The sequence below is a fragment of the Telmatherina bonti genome (assembly GCF_933228915.1).
Source record: "Telmatherina bonti genome assembly, chromosome: 12".
In the NCBI taxonomy this organism is placed as follows: Eukaryota; Metazoa; Chordata; class Actinopteri; order Atheriniformes; family Telmatherinidae; genus Telmatherina; species Telmatherina bonti.
The window spans coordinates 27,727,645-27,747,268 of NC_136610.1; the positions used below are offsets into that span (position 1 = coordinate 27,727,645).

Consider the following 19,624-nt stretch of genomic DNA (forward strand, 5'->3'; position numbering starts at 1 on the left):
CTGTCTGAACTGGTTGGGTTGGAGAGAACAGGAAAGACCTGCAGAATGAGGAGAAATGCGTTATTGATGCCAATATTTATATGTCTTATATTTTTCTACATGGAAGATAAGGAGCAGAGAGATGAAAATGAAGTGCTCTGTGTATCATGGGACATCCCACAACAGTCTAGGCCTATGGCAGCTTTACTGGCTAGACTATCCCTAACTTAGAAGATCTATCAAAAAGGAAGTGCTAAGTTTGATCTTAAATTGTGTTAAAGACTACTCATTCAAATGAGCAAAACCAACAGACAGTAAAATGAAACTAAACAGCAACTTGACTGATCAGTTTAGAAAACTGCCTTTTTTTTCAATTTGAGTTTCTATTATTGTTGAACTTGTTGAACTGTTTTTGGATTTCACAACAGTAAATAAATAAAAAAAAGTTAAATATCACCTCTATCCTGATTGGTCAGGTTATGCCCCAGTGACAGGGATGTGTCACCCAGTGAGGAGCTGCACTTTGAACCATGAGGATGGTTTCTCGTCTGCCTTTGTGGTGGCACATGAGACTGGACATGTGTAAGTGGAATAAAATTGTTTCAACATAACACAGAAACAGACTAAACAAAAGCAGCCTCTTGAAAAAGTGTGTTGACTCATTACCATTTGCACTAAATTATCACAATGCCTCCTCCTTAACTCTTGGGGTAAAGGCAGGAACCTCCTCATAATAGGGATAATTTCCTTTTTGTTCTGTTTTTTTACCATGTCCATAGGCTGGGAATGGAGCACGATGGTCAGGGAAACCGTTGTGGAGATGAGGTGCACCTGGGGAGCATCATGGCTCCACTGGTGCAGGCAGCCTTCCACCGCTTTCAGTGGTCCAGATGTAGCATGCAGGAGCTGGGACGCTACCTTCAGTGAGACAAACACACTCAGTTCACGCAGGCACTCAGCTAGAATTGGATTTGAATAGACAGACTTCTGGAGATCAGCATTCGAATGTTGAATTTGCATTCAGTTAGAATTTTATTTATTTATTTATTTGTAAGTATTTATTGTCTTTAACATTAGTTCATATTTAAACAGTATACTGTCACAAAGTGTAGAGACCTTACTGCCAGGAAATGTTTGTGAGTTTCATGTTATGAAAGTCAAAGTCAGCAACTAAACGCTACGTTTGGTTAACTAATTAAAGACATTAAAGTCAAAAGGAATTACTGGCACTTCTGAGTTGTAAATACATCATTTGAAAATAAAGTTTTTCATATCATTGCTATAGTTTTATCTTTAGCAGGAAAAAGGTGTTCATTTAGTGGAAAAAAAAAATGCAAACACAAAATGTAATCTGGAAGCAAGAACTGGCGCCCGCCAGGTCATTTTCACCAAGACTCATCTGTGCTTAGTTTTCTGCATCTACACAACCAAAGTTACCCAATAAATGATGGCTTTGCTGCATAAAATCCGGCTGATAGCTTCCAGTATCTTTCTCACAATTTTGGCAACATGATAAGCTATCAAATGAATAATTTTGAGGAATACAGGAAGATTGCCAAAGACATTAAAATTCAAGTTTCTTTCACGATCATAGAACTGCTGTGATGCTTTCAGGAAGGAGTGCTCAAGAGAAGTCTCATAAATTTAGTGGAGATGGTGGAAAAACACCATGCATGACATTTAAAGAGCCTCAGGCTGACCTGGAGCAGTCTGGAGCAATAGTTTCAACCTGCATTATAAGCTGCACAAAGTACACAGTAGAATTCCCCAAATAAGGCACCAAGTCACAACTGAAATGTGAAAAACACCAAAGGGAAAGACTAATACCCAAAAAACCTTTTATAGGTCAGCCATGTTTCTGGAGTAATATTTAATTGACAGAGACCACAGTAAAGCTCTTTGTTGAAGCATCAGTTTGTTTTTAGGAAGTAAATTGAGGAAATAAAACAAAAATCTTTCTCAACAGTAAAACGTGGCAGGACTATCGTGTTATGGTGCGACTAGAAGCTTTGCACAATGATTGGTTAACTTCCACATCATTTCAGGGCGAAATAGTTCCCCAATGGCAGCATTGAGAAGTTTGTCAGTGGTTATTCCAAGGGTTCATTTTATGGCTGTACTTTTAATTATGTAACATGCAAGTCCTTTATTATTCCTGTTCAGCAAGACATGACTGTATTTAATAACACACCAAATTCTGTTCAGATTATTCTGGTTACCAGTAATTCTTTATCAGGTCTGTTTAGGAATAAATGAACGAAAGGAGACAAAACTAAGTTTCTTGGCTTGTCTTGCAGCTCATATGACTGTCTTCGTGATGACCCGTTCGACCACAACTGGCCATCACTGCCTCAACTTCCTGGTTTTTACTACTCCATGGATGAACAGTGTCGCTTTGACTTCGGTGTGGGCTACACGATGTGCACCGCGGTAAGACATCCTTGGTGTCTGACACTTGCTTCACTTAGTAACGCTGCCAAGATACAGAGGGAAACATCTCCAACATTTGAACTTTAGTGTAATTTTATTTTCTGAGAAGTTTTTTTTTTTTTTTTTTACATCTTTATGAAGCACTTTGTATTAGCTGTCTTCAGGTAATACAGAATTTGTTGAACTTCACTGTGGTAAACACCTTTTCATGGGAACTCTGGCTAATACTGGAAAGAAATCAGTCACACATATGCAGCTATTCACATTCTTTTGATGTCCTCTGTTTCCTCTCCCGGCCACTGGTGGGATTGACATCTTGCTTAAAAGCAGGTAATTGGTTTTGATAGCTATTTCTTTTCTCTGTTATTATTGTTAATTTAAAATTATACCTTATTCATTATGGCAGCACAGTTACCTTGTTACCACAGTGCCTTTACATGACTAACACAAATAGTATTTTATATATACACACACTCACAAAACATCACACACAAGACATGCTTCACCCAGCTGCAGCGTCTTGCCTGGCACCTTTACCTTCCCTCCAGTACTTTCTTTGTGACTGTGAAGCCACTGTGGCACGCTATTGCAAAGCTGTTGCTTGATTGACTAAGGGCTTGTTCGGGGGCTTTGCACACCTTGCTTGATTACCCTCTATTCTCTTGTCAAACTCATTTCCCTCAGCTACAAAAGTCAGGACCACAGGTAAGGTTACCCCACCTCTGAGAGGACTTGTGGCCCGTCATTTATTTTCTCAGATTTTCTTTTTCTATTCGTCCTCTAAAATTGTAAGTGTTTTGCAACGTTGCTCCTTTTCTTTTTACTGTACTTTGTTTCTCTGTTCTACCCATTGTCATATTTTGGATATTGGTCTGCAGGATTCTAAAATGCTCCCAAAAGATAGAAATTGCCAACACAACAGCTTAAAACATGGTGATTCTACAGGCTCATCAGTGTGGTGGTTATGGTGCAGTCCAACACTTGATCAGTACCATACCCCAGATCCTCTTCTGCAAATCTGTGTTAAATCACAGCAGCACTGGCTGGAAGAGCCTCATTATACTGGCACTCTCATGACTATAAACGAGTGGAAAATGTTGGAGAGATGTCTTTCCCATCCAAGGAGAAAGCACTTTGCCAGAACAGAGGCTGTTTTTCCATGTTTTGCATCAGCTTTTAGGATCCTCCAGTCTGATGTAACTAGTAATTACCTACCACAGTCTTAGCCACTGAGTGTGACTCACCCTCTGACCTGTAAAGGCCCCCTGGGGTCATGGTAGGTATGGAAGTCTGTGGAAAGGAGGGAGGAGGGCATGTCCCCCTCAGACACTGATTGCAGGTCACTTTGGAGGGTTCCTCATCTTTGGTTCATACCAAACAAGGAGGTGAATCTGGTCCTCCGTCTGTGTCCGGAAGAATTTTTTTTTATAGGTCACTGAAACCTCATCTTTTGGCTTTTTAACATTTTGCCCTCTGACCTCCCTCATGGCGTAATTAAACCACAGGCCGTCTCACTGCGAGACACTTGTCTCTCTCTTAATCATCCATTGGTTAAGTTTGCATGACTGACTGTCTGTTTCTCAGTGGAGCACAGTGTCCAGTGTAGCAGCTCAGCTCAGGGTCAGTGTTTTGATTGTTGGGTATATTATTGTGGTGGCTAGTGTTGTGATATCCCTCTTTCCATTTCTACTTTCCTTTCTTTAATGCTTAGTTTCATCCCAGCTTTCTTCATGATGGCTGACGTGTTACCCATTGCCTTCAATGAAAGTTGTGGTTTATGATCATAAGAACATTCTCTGTGCCCCACAGTATCGCACATTCGACCCATGTAAGCAGCTGTGGTGTAGCCACCCAGAAAATCCATTTTTCTGCAAGACCAAGAAAGGACCACCCATTGACGGAACCATGTGTGGGGATGGGAAGGTACTGAAACAAAAGAGAAAATAAATAAGCTGATGCACTGTTTCCATATACTAAGTTTGGCCTACATGTTTTTGGTCTATTGTAGCACTGCTTTAAAGGTCACTGCGTCTGGTTGACTGCAGACATCCTGAAACAAGATGGAAATTGGGGCTCATGGAGCGAGTTTGGCCAGTGCTCCCGCACCTGTGGGGGAGGAGTGCAGTTTCGTACACGGGACTGTGACAATCCAAGGTATGAGTATGTTTTTGTTTGTTTTTTTCAAATAAAGACCTTTATTGATTTGAAATTCTCACTTGGCTTGGGTAAACTTAGTTTTTAAGGGGTTTCCATCAGGTAGTAGTACCTGGTAACAGGTACACCTTTTTTACACCTGCTTGGCTCTACTATAAAGGCCCCAACCAAATTTGAGGTGGTACTCAGTTGTAATAGAAGACTAAGCTGAGTAGAGGTGAATCAAGCAGAGCTAAATAGGTATTGGTGAAAAAAGGCATTTTCTTAGTAGTCCTTGATTTTTTCATTTTTATTATTAGCATTTCTTCCCATATATTTCTATACTACCTTACTTCAGTGCCTCAATATTAAAGCTGGAGCAGCTCACAGGAAGACTACAGGTGTGTTTGTATTTAATTGTCGTGTCCATTTCTTCCTGTGGGAAATCCCATATGTAGGAGACAGAATGCCAAAAGCATATGGTGTATAGGGTGCGCTAGAGAGTGTGTGTGTTGCAGGCACTGATTCACGTGAGTGTGGGCGTGTGTATGGCACGGAAGTGTTAAGGTGCTCACTCACCTGCAGCACGAGGGAGAGAGAGAGTCAGGGCTGGGAGCCGTATTTTTTGTTGACCGCCTTGTACTACTCATTCATTTACATTTTTCTGTTTAATTCTACAATAATCCGCCAATCCATCCTGCCCGTTGTTATCCTCTGTGCGCACTGTTCAATAAATGCACAAAACGCATCTTTGGATCTCAGCGTTATGTTTCAATAGCCTTCTCGCGCGTCACAAATGTACAATCTACAGGACCCAGCCTTAAACTCTCCGCGGCTAAAGGATATGCTTTAGGAAGCCGCAACATTTTGTCAACAAAAAAAGGCACTGAATGAAAATCACCAGGCCGTGTACAAGCGCCAAAGCGCCAAGTCATTACGCAAAGCCTAGCCGGAGCTGCAGCTAAGTGCCACATACTACACCACGCTACCCATTCACCTGGAAACAGGTAGGCCTGAACCTGTTTGTCTGTGGATTAAGGAATCCGCTCTGATTGCACTATATTGTGTTTAATACGGATGAAATATTGAATGGATGCTTTACGCTGGTTGTATTAGCGCATCGATGGTGGCGCACTTGCTCCGTGCTTTATTTGATTGTGATGTCGGGACTTTGTGGCATAAATACGCGGCCACTGGTGTTGTCTGAAGGCCTATTGCTTGTTGAATTGTTTGGATTGAATCTGCACATCAATGAATTCAAATGCAATGTCTATGGATGAATTTTAAATGCAAGCTTTGGATGAATTTTAAAACGCAATGTCAACGAATGGATTTTGAATGCGCCTTTGATGAACTGTGATTGTGTTGCTCCACACAAAATAAAATCTAAAGGAACTGAGTCAAATAAATGTTGTTCTTGAATGTTCAAAATGGAAACTGATAAAAGAGAAATAAAACTGACCGCTAAAGCTCTGGAAAACAAGATTGAGCGGCTTCAGCACGAGCGCAAAAGTGCGGTCAATAAAATTAAAGCGCTTATTCCGCAAATAAAAGCGCTCTTGAAATCAAAGGGAAATGCACCTGAAATCCTCTCGCAGATGGACGAAGTGAACATATTGTGTAACAAAGCCACTGACCTGCACAATGAATTATTGCCACTACTTCCTGATGATGAACATGTAAAACAAAACGAGTGGTTTTCCAGCGTTATGAATTATTGTGATGCATTCAAGGACCAAGTTGAAAAATGGATGAATGAAAATGAGCATGAAATCTCAAATAAACCATCACTTGAAAACCAAATTCCTGTCCAACCAGTTAATGAAAATTATGATGTGGAACAAACTCCTGTTGAGAAAAACAATGATTTACCTGTCCCCACTGCACAAGACCCTCAGGATGAAGTTGAGCCCTGTGACAGCATCTCAAATACAACCAAGAGATCACGCTCACATCATTCAAGATCCTCAGCTTCACGCTCATCTGCTCGCTCAAAAACTGAAGCAAATATAGCACGTGTAGCAGCAAAACAAAAGGCATTAATGGAAAAGCATGCATTGGAAGAAGAGGAATTAAAGCTACGCAAGAGGAGAGAACAATTTGAATGGGAGGAAGAGGAGTTAAAGCTACGCAAAAGGAGAGAACAATTTTTACTGGAAAATGAAATTGCTGAGGGAAAGGCAAAATTAAATTCTTTAAAATCACAAAGCAGTGTTGGTAGTAAATCAAAGTCTTCTGATGGGATGAATTCTTATTATGAAAAGACACATTTAAAACCTCAACTTAATGTCAATGCAACTGAATTCGTGCCATCACAGCCTATTAAATCAATGCCTAATGCAGCTGAAACCACGCAGCCTACTGTGAAACCTAAAGTCACCAATTTACCTGACTTGAAACAGCCTCCAGGTCCTCCTTACATGTTGCAACGTTTTCTAACAACTCCTGAAGACACTATGCCCAACTTGACCCATGAAAACCTTTCTAATAACACCAAAGGTTTACAAAGTGACAGTGTGTTGGACATAATGAGAAAACAAAATGAAATCACAACACTTCTAATGCAACAACAATGCCTCTCAGCACTCCCAAAAAGGCACATTCCCACCTTTGATGGTAACCCACTCAAATATCACTCCTTCATTAAAGCCTTTGAAAATGGAGTTGAGCGAAATACACATAACAACTCTGACAGACTCTATTTCCTTGAGCAATACACCGAAGGGCACGCCAAAGAGCTGGTAAGGAGCTGTCAGCACATTGATTCAGAGAGAGGGTATGTGAAGGCAAAGGCTCTATTGAGAGAGCACTATGGCAATGAGCAGAAGGTGGCAGCAGCATACATGGAGAGAGCTCTGTCATGGCCAGTTATTAAAACAGAGGATGTCAAGGCCCTCCAGGAGTACAGCCTCTTCCTGCGTGGATGCTGCAACGCCATGGAGGATGTGCAGTATTTGAATGATTTGGACACCCCCTCAAATATGTTGGACATCATCAAAAAACTGCCCTACAAACTCCGAGACCGCTGGAGGTACCATGCATGTGACCTGCAGGAAAAGCACAACAGAAGAGCAAGATTTATGGACATTGCTAACTTTGTGGAAAAACAGGTGAAAATTTTGACTGACCCTGTGTTTGGAAACATTCAGGACACTGTTCCATCCATCAGACCAAATAAGTCCAAACCTCACCCACGCTCCAACATCAAAGGAACCAGCTTTGCTACCACTGTGGAGAAGACGCCCCAGTCTAAGGACAAACCAAAACCCTCACAGCCACCAGCTCAGAAGAACTGCCCCTGCTGCACTGGAGGACACACATTGGATGTGTGTGCGCGGTTGAAAAAAATGGCCCACAAGGAAAAAATTGATTTTCTGAAGGAAAATGGTGCTTGTTTTCGCTGTCTGTGTATAGGACACATCAGCAAAAATTGCCAAAGGAAGATTTCCTGCTCAAAGTGTGGCCAAAGACACCCGACTGTGCTCCATAAGGACAGTGCAAATGCAGAACAGGCTGAGAGAAGTGTCCAGGTGCCAGTGCATGGCACGTTGGTTTCCAGTGGCCTTACAGGGGCTGGTGAGATGGACTGCAAGCTCTCTATTGTACCGGTCCAAGTTAAAGCAAAGAAAGGCAGTAAAATCATCTTCACCTATGCTTTCTTGGACCAGGGAAGCACGGCAGTGTTCTGCACAGAAGGTCTGATGAAGAGGCTCAATGTGTCGGGGAAAAGAGCAAATATCCTTCTCAGAACAATGGGCCAGGAAAAGTTGGTCAGCACTTATATTGTGCCAGAGCTTGAGGTGGCAGCACTCGAAGATGATACCTTCATCAACCTGCCAAAGGCTTATACTCAGCTAGCAATGCCAGTACACAGAGCAAACATACCCACAAATAAGGACCTGACAAGATGGTCATATCTAAGACATCTCACCCTACCACAGATTGAGGCTGGAATTGAGTTGCTGATAGGGACAAATGTCCCACGAGCCATGGAACCGCTGGAAGTCATCCGCAGTGAGAACAATGGACCCTATGCAATAAGGACGGTGCTGGGCTGGACAGTAAACGGACCACTGACAGGAAACGGTGGAGAGGCCAATTACTGTGAGCAGCCAGTAACTGTGAACCGTGTGTCCATTGTAAATTTGGATGAACTGTGGCAACAGCAATATAAGATGGACTTTCCAGAATCTACTGTGGAGGAACAAGTGGGTCTGTCCAGAGAAGACTTGAGATTTATGGATATGGCCACAAAGTCAGTCAAGCACATAAATGGTCACTACCAGGTCGCCCTGCCTTTGAGAAATCCTGACATCAGCATGCCAAACAACAGGAAAGTGGTGGAACAGCGCTTATACCACCTGAAGAGGAGGCTCCAAAAGGATCCAGAGTTTCACATGGAGTATAACACCTTTATTAATAACCTCCTTGTTAAAGGCTATGCTGAAAAGGTTCCTGAGGTAGAACTGGACCGGAATGATGGCCGGGTTTGGTACATACCGCACCATGGTGTCCGCCACCCGACAAAAGGAAAACTCTGTGTTGTGTTTGATTGTGGTGCCAGTTACAAAGGACAATCGCTGAATGAGCAGCTGTTGCAAGGCCCCGATTTAACCAGCTCGCTAATTGGAGTTGTGACCAGGTTCAGGAGGGAACCTGTAGTCATTATGGCGGACATAGAATCTATGTTTCATCAAGTGCGCGTGCCCCCTGAAGATGCTGACCTGCTGCGATTCCTCTGGTGGCCACAAGGAGACCTGAGCCAAGCCCCATGTGAATACAGGATGCAGGTGCATCTCTTTGGAGCCACATCCTCTCCAAGCTGCGCCAATTTCGCTCTTAGGAAGTGTGCAGAGGATTTTGGACATGAGTTCCAGGAAGAGACAGTGAATAAACTGCAGCACTGCTTCTATGTGGATGACTGTTTGGTGTCAGTTGCTACAGAGGAGGAAGCACTGGCCCTGCAACATGAACTCATGTCTCTGTGCGCTAAAGGAGGATTCTGTTTAACGAAGTGGCTCAGTAACAGGTCAGAAGTGCTTGAGGCCATTCCAGAGCCCCACAGAGCTAAGGGTATAAGGCAGTTGTACCTCGAGACGGATTTTGTGCCCATCGAGAGAGTGCTGGGAGTAGAGTGGTGTATCAAGTCTGATGCTTTTAAATTCAAAATCACTTTGAAAGACAGACCACTCACCCGCAGAGGTATCCTTTCAATTGTCAGCTCTATTTATGATCCTCTAGGAATGCTCAGTCCTCTTGTCCTGACTGCAAAGCATATTTTGAGAGATTTGTGCAGAAGAGGAGTTGGTTGGGATGTCCCCATACCAGAGGCTGTTTCCAAAGAATGGCTAAAGTGGATGCAAGGGCTCCACCTACTGGACAACTTTGAACTACAAAGATGTCTTAAACCTCTGGAGTTTGGCAATGTTGTTACTGCTCAATTACACCACTTCAGTGATGCTTGTGAGGATGGCTATGGCACAGTCACCTATCTGCTCCTACAGAATGAGAACCTCCAAATGCACAGTGCTTTCATTATGGGAAAGGCTCGTGTCGCCCCACTGAAAAACATTACAATCCCAAGAATGGAACTGATTGCTGCAACAATGGCCAGTCGCATGGACGTCATGTGGAAAAAAGAGCTGCACATGAGTCTCCAAGAATCAGTGTTTTGGACTGATAGTGCTTCTGTGCTGAAATACATCCGAAATCAAACCACTAGATTTAAAGTGTTTGTTGCCAATCGTGTTTCAGAGATACTAAAATCATCTCACCCTTCTCAGTGGAGATATGTGGATACAGCTTCTAATCCAGCTGATGCGGCATCCAGAGGAGTCAAAGTGGAGGCATTTCTAAAGAACAGGCTATGGTTAACAGGTCCTCTGTTTCTTTGCCAGACGGAGGCAGAATGGCCTGTGAGTCCTGAACCTGTGGGCCTTCTCTCCCAGGATGATCCAGAGGTGAAGAAAAGTGCTGTTATAAATGCTGTGCAGATTGGAGAGGATACTACACTACACATCTGATCCATCATTATTCTTCCTGGATCAGACCGAAGAAAGCTGTGGCATGGTGGATGAAATATAAGGAATTGTTGTCCTGTAGCAGGAAAAGGAAACAATTAACAGCCAACCAGAATGAAGCGAGTATGGAGCAAAAGAGAAGAATGGAGCAGGAAATGTGCATGTTTAAAACCACAGCTGTCCTGAGGGGTCTTACAGTGGAGGACATTGATAAGGCTGAACTTGCCATAATTCAGTTTTGTCAGGGAAGAAAGTTTTCAGAGGAGTTTTTGTGTCTGGAAAAGAGCCAGAGTGTAAAGAAAAGCAGTCACCTGTACAAGTTGTGTCCAAGGCTGGAGGATGGAGTCTTGCGAGTGGGAGGTCGGCTCAGTAAAGCAGCACTGCCTTTGGAGTCCAAACATCCGATGATTTTGTCAAAGGATCTCCACATTTCTACCCTGTTGCTGAGAAAAATTCATCAAGAGGTTGGACATAATGGACGCAACCATATGTTGTCCAAGCTCAGGGAGAAATACTGGATGACTGGAGTAAGCACTGCCATCAGGAGAGTCCTGTCTAAATGCACCATCTGCAGGAGGCATAACGCTACCCCAGTTTACCAGCAGATGGCAGACTTGCCCACAGAAAGACTCAAGCCAGATGAACCTCCATTCACTTGTGTAGGTGTTGACTATTTTGGACCCTTCGAAGTGAGAAGCAGGAGGAGTACAGTGAAAAGATACGGTGTCATATTTACCTGTCTTGCTTTGAGAGCCATACACATTGAGGTGGCTCCCTCTTTGGATACTGACTCCTTTATAAATGCTCTGAGGCGTTTTATAGCCAGAAGAGGACAGGTCCGTGAGCTCCGATCTGATAACGGGACAAATTTTGTGGGAGCAGAACGTGAGCTGAAAACAGCAATTGAGCAGTGGAACCAGGCACAGGTGCATGATGTGTTGCTTCAAAAGGGCATAAAGTGGACATTTAACCCCCCTGCTGGGTCACATCATGGAGGAGTGTGGGAGAGGCTAATCCGATCTGTGAGGAAAGTCCTGAATTCCACTCTAAAAGTGCAACGCCTGGATGAGGAGGGACTCCACACAGTTCTTTGTGAAGTTGAGGCCATTATCAACAGCAGGCCCATCACCAAAGCCTCCACAGATCCCAACGACCTGGAAGCACTTACACCAAACCACCTGTTACTGCTTAAAAGTCAGCCTTCATTGTCACCTGGAGAGTTTCAAACTGCAGACCTGTATGCACAGAAAAGATGGAGACAAGTTCAGTATATATCTGATCTTTTCTGGAAATGCTGGACAAAGGAGTACCTGCCTCTGCTACAAGAACGACAGAGATGGGCTGGAGTCCAGAGAAACCTTGTCGCAGGAGATCTGGTTCTACTCATGGACAGTACAGCGCCTCGCAATTCCTGGATTATGGGACGTGTGCTGCAAACTTTTCCGGATCGTAAAGGATTTGTTCGTCAAGTGGGGATTAAGACTAAAACCAGTTGCTTAGACAGACCTATATCTAAAGTCTGTCTGTTGCTCGAGGCAGAGGAGGCAGCATAAGGACGTTGCTGACCTCCACAATGACTCTGTTTCGAACTTGGATTTTTTTTTGAACATCGAGACTAATTTTTTTTTTTGGACTATGGACTAGTTGGTCATAAGGATGACCAGAAGACAGACCTTCCTGTGTGGACTATCTATGAACTTTAAAGGTTTGCATGAATTGTATGTATTTGAAATTTATGATGAAATTGATTGTCTCCTATTATGTATAATGAAATGTGAATTATTATGTGGAACCTAATAATTAGGGGCTGGTGTGTAGGAGACAGAATGCCAAAAGCATATGGTGTATAGGGTGCGCTAGAGAGTGTGTGTGTTGCAGGCACTGATTCACGTGAGTGTGGGCGTGTGTATGGCACGGAAGTGTTAAGGTGCTCACTCACCTGCAGCACGAGGGAGAGAGAGAGTCAGGGCTGGGAGCCGTATTTTTTGTTGACCGCCTTGTACTACTCATTCATTTACATTTTTCTGTTTAATTCTGCAATAATCCGCCAATCCATCCTGCCCGTTGTTATCCTCTGTGCGCACTGTTCAATAAATGCACAAAACGCATCTTTGGATCTCAGCGTTATGTTTCAATAGCCTTCTCGCGCGTCACAAATGTACAATCTACAGGACCCAGCCTTAAACTCTCCGCGGCTAAAGGATATGCTTTAGGAAGCCGCAACACCATAAGTTTCTGAAATTTTCCTATGTCTGGATTTTGTGTATTTTTGTGTATTGAAAAATGACGTTTGCGGTGGATTTCAGAAAGAGACCACACATACCAGGGAGTTGGATATGCAAAGTAAAGGCTAAAAACGCTTAGAAAAACTGATTGTTATATTTTGAACACACGCAAAAGTAAACTGGTACCATAGAACTGGTACTGAAATGACAGAAAACTGTTTAAAATCAAAACTGTATACAGTTTTAATATTTATTCAAACATTTGTTAGTAAACTGACTACGCACCATGTAGAGAAACCTCGTAAATTGCTCTTCCTCAAAAAGCCGTTTTGCCACAGTAAATCTATGAACATATCCAATTATACATTACGTAGAAACCTGAGATTCACCCAAATCATTTCAGTATTGTTACTGTATTATAAACTGTAATGTCAACTATTTGTTGAAAACATTATTATTGTTAAAAAATGCAAAGAACCATTTTTCACCTGTTTTTTTTTATAGTGTAAACATATATTACTTTGCTGTTGCTGTTCAGAAACACAACTTAGACTCAGATATTTATGAATGAAGATTTAAAAGGAATGAGGTAAGAAGTCAAAACCATAACTTAATTTTGAATAATGTCCAAAAACAGAAGGTGCTGGAAATATTCCTTCTTTTAGGCTCTGATTCATAAATTCATGAATGTAATACTACATGAGTTTCTGAACATAAAATCTTGAGTTTCTGACCCTCTGTGATGACACATTGACATTCATTTTATACATTAATTGGGCCACCATTACCCCTCAACATCCTAGAGCTGAGAAACCGTTCTTGACAACATTGAACGTTACATGACAGCTTTGTTGTGCTCTTTGGCTTGTTTTTCACACATCAGCAGCTAGAAAGAAACAAACCGGCTAAATATGCACCATGAATGATTGAGCAAAGAAACTCAAAAGGACCTTATCTGAAGGGGAAAAAGTGAGAGAGCTAGAAATACATGAAGACATGAGTCAATGTCAGACTGACTTTTACCTACCGGGGAGAGCTCACAGAGGAGACAGGATGCAAGACATATTCTGAATCAATGTACATCAGGGGAATGCCAAACTGCAAAGTTCTGCCAAAGCTCAGAAGTGTTGCTTTAAGTTTTATCTTTTTTAATTGATAAAACCTCCTGTCACATACAGTGATCCATTTTAGAAATCTCCCACTTAAGTTACAATAACAGACTTTGGGCAAATTCTGGCTGGAAAAACAACATAACACACATATATTGTAGATTACAGTAATCCCTGAATGACTGTGCTGCATGATGACAACAGTGTAGAAGGAGCATAGCATGTGAATCAAGCAGGACTGTAAGTGTATGTGGGCACATGTTTTGTAATTACTACATTTAGCTCCCTCACAGGCGAGCTCAATGTAGTAACACCTTCTGCATGATAAAAGATACGCAAGTATACCACATTTATCAGCAGGACAGAATCATCTGCGACTCTGATCAACTTAATCCAGCACAAGTTTAATTGTAATTGGATTTTGGCCTTTATCTGTTCAGGTTTACAAAGCACCTGGTCATTTCAAGAGACCGCTGAACTTTTGTGTCTCATGTGCTGCCATCCTCACAGACCAGACAAAGGAGGCCTGCCCTGTATGGGGGCAACGTACCAGTTCCAGATGTGCAACACCAATGAGTGTGAAGATATCTACAGCGATCCAAGAGAGGATCAGTGCCATGCTTTTGACCCCAGCAACAAGCACCACTGGCTGCCTTATGAACACCCAGACTGTAAGTTTGAACTTGCACATGTTGTGCTGTGAGGGAAATATTAAAGCAACCTGAGAATGAAAATCCAGAAATGATGAATAATAAGTGCTGTTGATATAAATTAAATCCATAAAGAAGGTGCAAACACTGAGTTCAAATTCTTTTTTTGTTTGTTTGTTTGTATAAAAACAAAGATTTTCAAAGACGTGGCATGTTTTTTATGAGAGGGCGTTGTCATACCACAAAGCTGTGCTCACACTCGACATTACAGCCAGATGTTGGTGGCAGTAACAGAATACATAAACCCTTCAAAAAAAAAAAAAAAAAAAAAACAGCCACGTTGTCTTCTTCCTCCCCACCTTTTTTCTGAAGTCATTTGAACTTTAGTAACTTTGTCCCACCTCCACCTTTTTGTATCTATGTAGTCTTAGTATCGGAGCCCAAATCTATATATCCCTGTGTGAGACTCCCAAATCTCTCTGCACCTTTAAAAACTTTTCAAACTAAAACATGTACAAGTTATCAGATTCATCCTGTCTGTAAGTAGTCATAAAAAACTAGGCCTTCCTAAACTGTTTTTCTAGATAGTTATTACTTTTTAAATGCCCTATTATCCAGACAAGCTTTAACCAAACCAAATTACTTTTCCTGTCCTTTTTTTTTTTTTTTTTTTGGAAGGGAAGCAGAAAATGAAAACACCTTCTGAGCTCCAGATCTGAAAATGTAATATTTGTTTGACAAATCTTTATTATTATTTTTCCATGTGGGGATTTTCCTACATCAACAGATTTACTGGAAATTACTCCTGAGGAAAGAAACACAAAAAGGGAGGCAACGAGCCATTTATCTAACCCTTCAGTTTTTACTGTCCTCATGCAGGGGAGATCACACGTGGCTCTGAAACTCCCTGTAAGACCATGTGTTTACAAAAATAACTCTGTGACATTAGTCATTTTGGTCTAAACCAGGGGTGTCCAAAGTCGGTCCTCGAGAGCCGCTGTCCTGCAGGTTTCCCATGTATTCCTGTTTCAACACATCTAGCTTCCACTAAATGGATCAAACAGCCAATGACTGCACAACTGATTAAGCTCTACTACTAATTAATTTGAATCAGGTGTGTCTGAGCAGGGATACATAGAAAACCTGCAGGATTCTGGCCCTCGAGGACCGGAGCTGGACACCTCTGGTCTAAACTATAAGATTATGTCTGTGTTTTTGTGTTAAAGCGTAAGTAACACAACAAAAAATGCAATTGATAGGGAACAGTGGCTTTAAGTGTCTCATTCTGATACTAGAATAAATCTTAACACCAGTGTCCAAATCAGGACAAAAGGAGACTCCATTCAAATGACTAAACAAGTATCTTAACATTGTTAGTGTGTGTTCTCATTTTAACTTGGAAAAAAAATGTGTTTTTCCCTCAAATCCAACCCAATTATCAGATCTGTAGCATGTCTGCCACCTGTTTATTAGTATCAAAGCTCGAGAAGACAAGGTCTCTGGATTGTGACCATCTGCATGATGAAGTAGGAGTGTTTATTCTCGCTGGGACGATCTGCCAGGTTTTGTCTCTGGGGGCTCATGTAGTTTGTAGTATGACTCACTCAGACAAACACAATGAGACATAGTATCATGCTGACTCACAGAGTGCTCATTCACAACTTAAAAAAAAAAAAAAATCATGTTGTTTGTAAGAATGAAATCATCATTGTCACTATCATTTACAAATTCTGAAAATATGCTTACCCCCTAGCAAAAAAACGCTGCCACCTGTATTGCCAGTCTAAGGAGATACGGGATGTGGTCCTCATGGAGAGGATGGTCCTGGATGGCACTCGCTGCTCATACAAGGACCCGCACAGCGTGTGTGTGCGTGGGGAGTGTGAGGTGAGCAGCATTGCAAGCATGTACCTCAGAGCAAAACCTCTGCATGTGTTAAGATCTAGACACTGTGAAACTTTCCATGTTCTGGTTAACAGAAAGTGGGCTGTGACGGCGTGGTTGGCTCCTCAAAGCAAGAGGACAAGTGTGGGGTGTGTGGAGGGGACAATTCCAGCTGCAAAATCTTCAAAGACACAATCACACGGACGACAAAGAAGCAAGGTAAACTGTCACAGTTAATGTGTTTTAGTCTGGGACAAACTGAACTGGATCCCAACTGGATGATCGGTATGATGAGAGCAGGAAAAATAGTTGGTCGGAGTCCTTGTGTTTGTCATGTTTGATTAAACATCGCCCTCTAGAGGAAGATATCTGAAACTGACTCTAAACCTTTGGCTGATCTGTTCTGAATGTTTCCATATGAGCATTGCCAAGTAGTTACATCAAACTTCATGAGGTCATGTAAAGTGTATTAGCTAATGGTTGATGTCAGGACAGATCTACGTCATCCCGGCAGAGTTCCCGGAATGCTCTGTTTTCCCAGCTGAAAATAGTGAGAACTGCAGGGATTTTAATCCACGAGTAAGATTATCTGGTTGATGTGAGAAAGACATCTTTACCAGATTACCTGGGGATATTTGTCAGGAAGCTGTAAAGTAGATTCTCTGATTTGGAAAATGGGGGGGATTGATGATTTTTGCAACCTCAAACCATATGAGTATATCATTTCAGGTTTCCTCAAAGTTCTTGAAATTCCCAGGGGAGCAAGACATTTACTAATCCAAGAGCTGAAAGCCACCACACACACCCTCGGTAAGTTATTTTAAATCATGTTATTTTTCTTTCATATTCATGGTTATGTATTATCTATATTTCCCTTTTTTTTCTTCTCTTTTTTTGAGAATTTCTGTTTCTTTTCTTTTTCTAGCCATAAAGAACGTGGCTTCAGGACTTTTCTTCTTAAATTGGGAAAATGAGTTCCCAGAATCCCGCTCAGTCATAGAGAAGGGTGTGGAGTGGGAATATGAGAATGACAATGACAAGGAGACCCTTCAGAGTACCGGCCCACTCAGACATGGAGTTCAAATAATGGTACAAAATAATATGAATCAACTTAATATTGAAGTTTTGTTACACATTATTGTGTTTGTGACTGATTTCCTGCTGGTCTTTGTGTTTGAAGATGAAACTGCATGGAGATGAAGATGTGAATCTGTCCTACAAGTACATGATGAATATGGACAGTGACTTTGCCATCCAAAACAATATGTTGGTTGAGGACAGTGCCTATGAGTGGGCACCAAAGAGATGGTCTTACTGCTCAAAGCCTTGTAGTGGAGGTACAGTAAAGTCAGGAAAACTCTACCTGTGAGGTCGCCTGTCTGTGTTTCGCTTGACCGTCTGTCTGTCCATGCTTGTGTAATGTTCCACCTTGTAGGGAAGCAGTACCTGCGATATGGCTGCAGAAGAAAAGTTGACAGCAAAATGGTTCACAAAAGCTTCTGTAACAAGTCCAACATGAAGCCGAAAGGAGACATCAGAGACTGCAACCAGAAGCCCTGCCCCCCACCCATGTACGCATCCTCTTATTCAGCACCAGCTGGAAAGAATGAATTCCGACAGCTTTTTCTTCTTTCAGACGCCACCTTGATATTTTCATCTTCCGTATGCTGTTGTTTTTCTTGTTTCTTGCTTCCAGCTGGGTGACAGGGGAGTGGCAGAACTGCAGCAAACCCTGCGGAAAGACAGGGATGCAAGTGCGCTCAGTCAGCTGTGTCCAGCCCTCATATGACAACACCACACGCCACATCCACAATAAACATTGCAGTGACGACCGTCCTGAGACCCGCAGACCCTGCAACCGACTTCTCTGCCCCACCCAATGGAGAGTTGGCCCCTGGTCACAGGTAAGCGGGTAATGTGACAGGGGCTCAGGATAACTAAAAAGTTTTTTTTTAAAAATCCTAAATTTTAACTAATAAAATGTTTCAAACATCACAGGACTGCCTCGGGTCTGTATCTGCAGGTTTGACCCCTCTCTGAGAAACAGATTTGATCACATTTGGTGCTAATTATAAATGAAACAGTCATAATTATTTTGGTTCTTTGTTTCCTTTGTGTTGCTATGAAATCACTTCACCATTTCATCTCCGTTTACCAACTAATTTGTGATTAGTGTGTATATGTGTCTTGTACGCATAGTGCTCAGTGACATGTGGTAACGGGACCCAGCAGAGGCAGGCTCTGTGCCACACCAGGGACAACACCATCGGACTGTGCCTGGATAGTAAACCGGACACAATCAGAGTTTGCCGACTAGAACCATGTCCCAGTAAGTGATGAACTCCATTTCATAAAAGCCTTCCAGGCAAACAAATAGTTTTAAAGTTATGTAAGTGACAGAATAAGAAGTCGAATCTGCACAGCAGAGTAAAGTTTTGTAGAATATTATCTAGTAAGAAACAACAACATTTCGGTTTGTTTGGATGTGTTCAAGCAGATTTAACCAGAAGTTCAATTGAATTGATGAACAATATTTAGTTTGAGTTTCAGCCAGCAAATGCAGAATAAGAGACTTCTTTCCAGTCTTGTAGCTGTTCAAAGGATAAAACAGATCCGCATTTGTCTGGATTTGGCTAGACTCACTTTTTGATCTGAAGGAAAGAGAAAAAGCTGAATAAGTGTAACAGATTATTATGCTTATTTAGAGATTTATGATTTAATTTGTGGAAATAAATAAATTCATGTGATTTAATGCTTAAAAAAACTCTTGTTTTGTGTTTCTTCTGGTATTGTTGCAGCACTTCTTGTTGCCTTTTATCACTTTAGCTCCTGTAACCCTTTATTAGGCAAATGATCATATTTAATCACTTCGTTGGATATACAAAATGCCCCTGCATGCTAATCCATGAAATCATAGAAGCACACTGCGTTCTCCACACCAATCATTAAACATCTGGCTACATCTCAGCTACTTCTCTGAGATCGGCATTTGGCATAAAATTTAAAAAAAAGAAAAAAAATACCATTACTGTATAACTTTTCTTATTTCAGAATAAAGTATTTACGTTTTAAAGTCTTGTGATATCATCAAGTGTTATAATAAAACTATTTTCTAAGTTTGAAAATGTTTATTTTCAAGTATTTCAGTGAGTGCATGATAAACGGTTAAACCCTTTACAAGTAACCACCAGGTA

The 19,624-nt window shown here is 41.8% G+C and overlaps 1 protein-coding gene across 1 annotated transcript in view; it reads left to right on the forward strand.

Moving 5' to 3' along the window:
- Nucleotides 1-19,624, forward strand: part of LOC306763370 (A disintegrin and metalloproteinase with thrombospondin motifs 2-like) — a gene marked incomplete at both ends in the record, with an annotated part of 142,533 nt that overhangs the window by 117,094 nt on the left and 5,815 nt on the right. Inside the window, 15 exons of the mRNA XM_079250156.1 lie at nt 456-561; nt 759-902; nt 2,277-2,409; nt 3,094-3,114; nt 4,219-4,332; nt 4,418-4,563; nt 14,407-14,567; nt 16,300-16,433; nt 16,526-16,649; nt 17,160-17,240; nt 17,356-17,519; nt 17,611-17,767; nt 17,866-18,001; nt 18,127-18,334; nt 18,630-18,759. Of these exons, the coding sequence (XP_079106282.1) occupies nt 456-561; nt 759-902; nt 2,277-2,409; nt 3,094-3,114; nt 4,219-4,332; nt 4,418-4,563; nt 14,407-14,567; nt 16,300-16,433; nt 16,526-16,649; nt 17,160-17,240; nt 17,356-17,519; nt 17,611-17,767; nt 17,866-18,001; nt 18,127-18,334; nt 18,630-18,759 (1,959 nt within the window). The remainder of the gene's footprint in view (nt 1-455; nt 562-758; nt 903-2,276; nt 2,410-3,093; nt 3,115-4,218; nt 4,333-4,417; nt 4,564-14,406; nt 14,568-16,299; nt 16,434-16,525; nt 16,650-17,159; nt 17,241-17,355; nt 17,520-17,610; nt 17,768-17,865; nt 18,002-18,126; nt 18,335-18,629; nt 18,760-19,624) is intronic.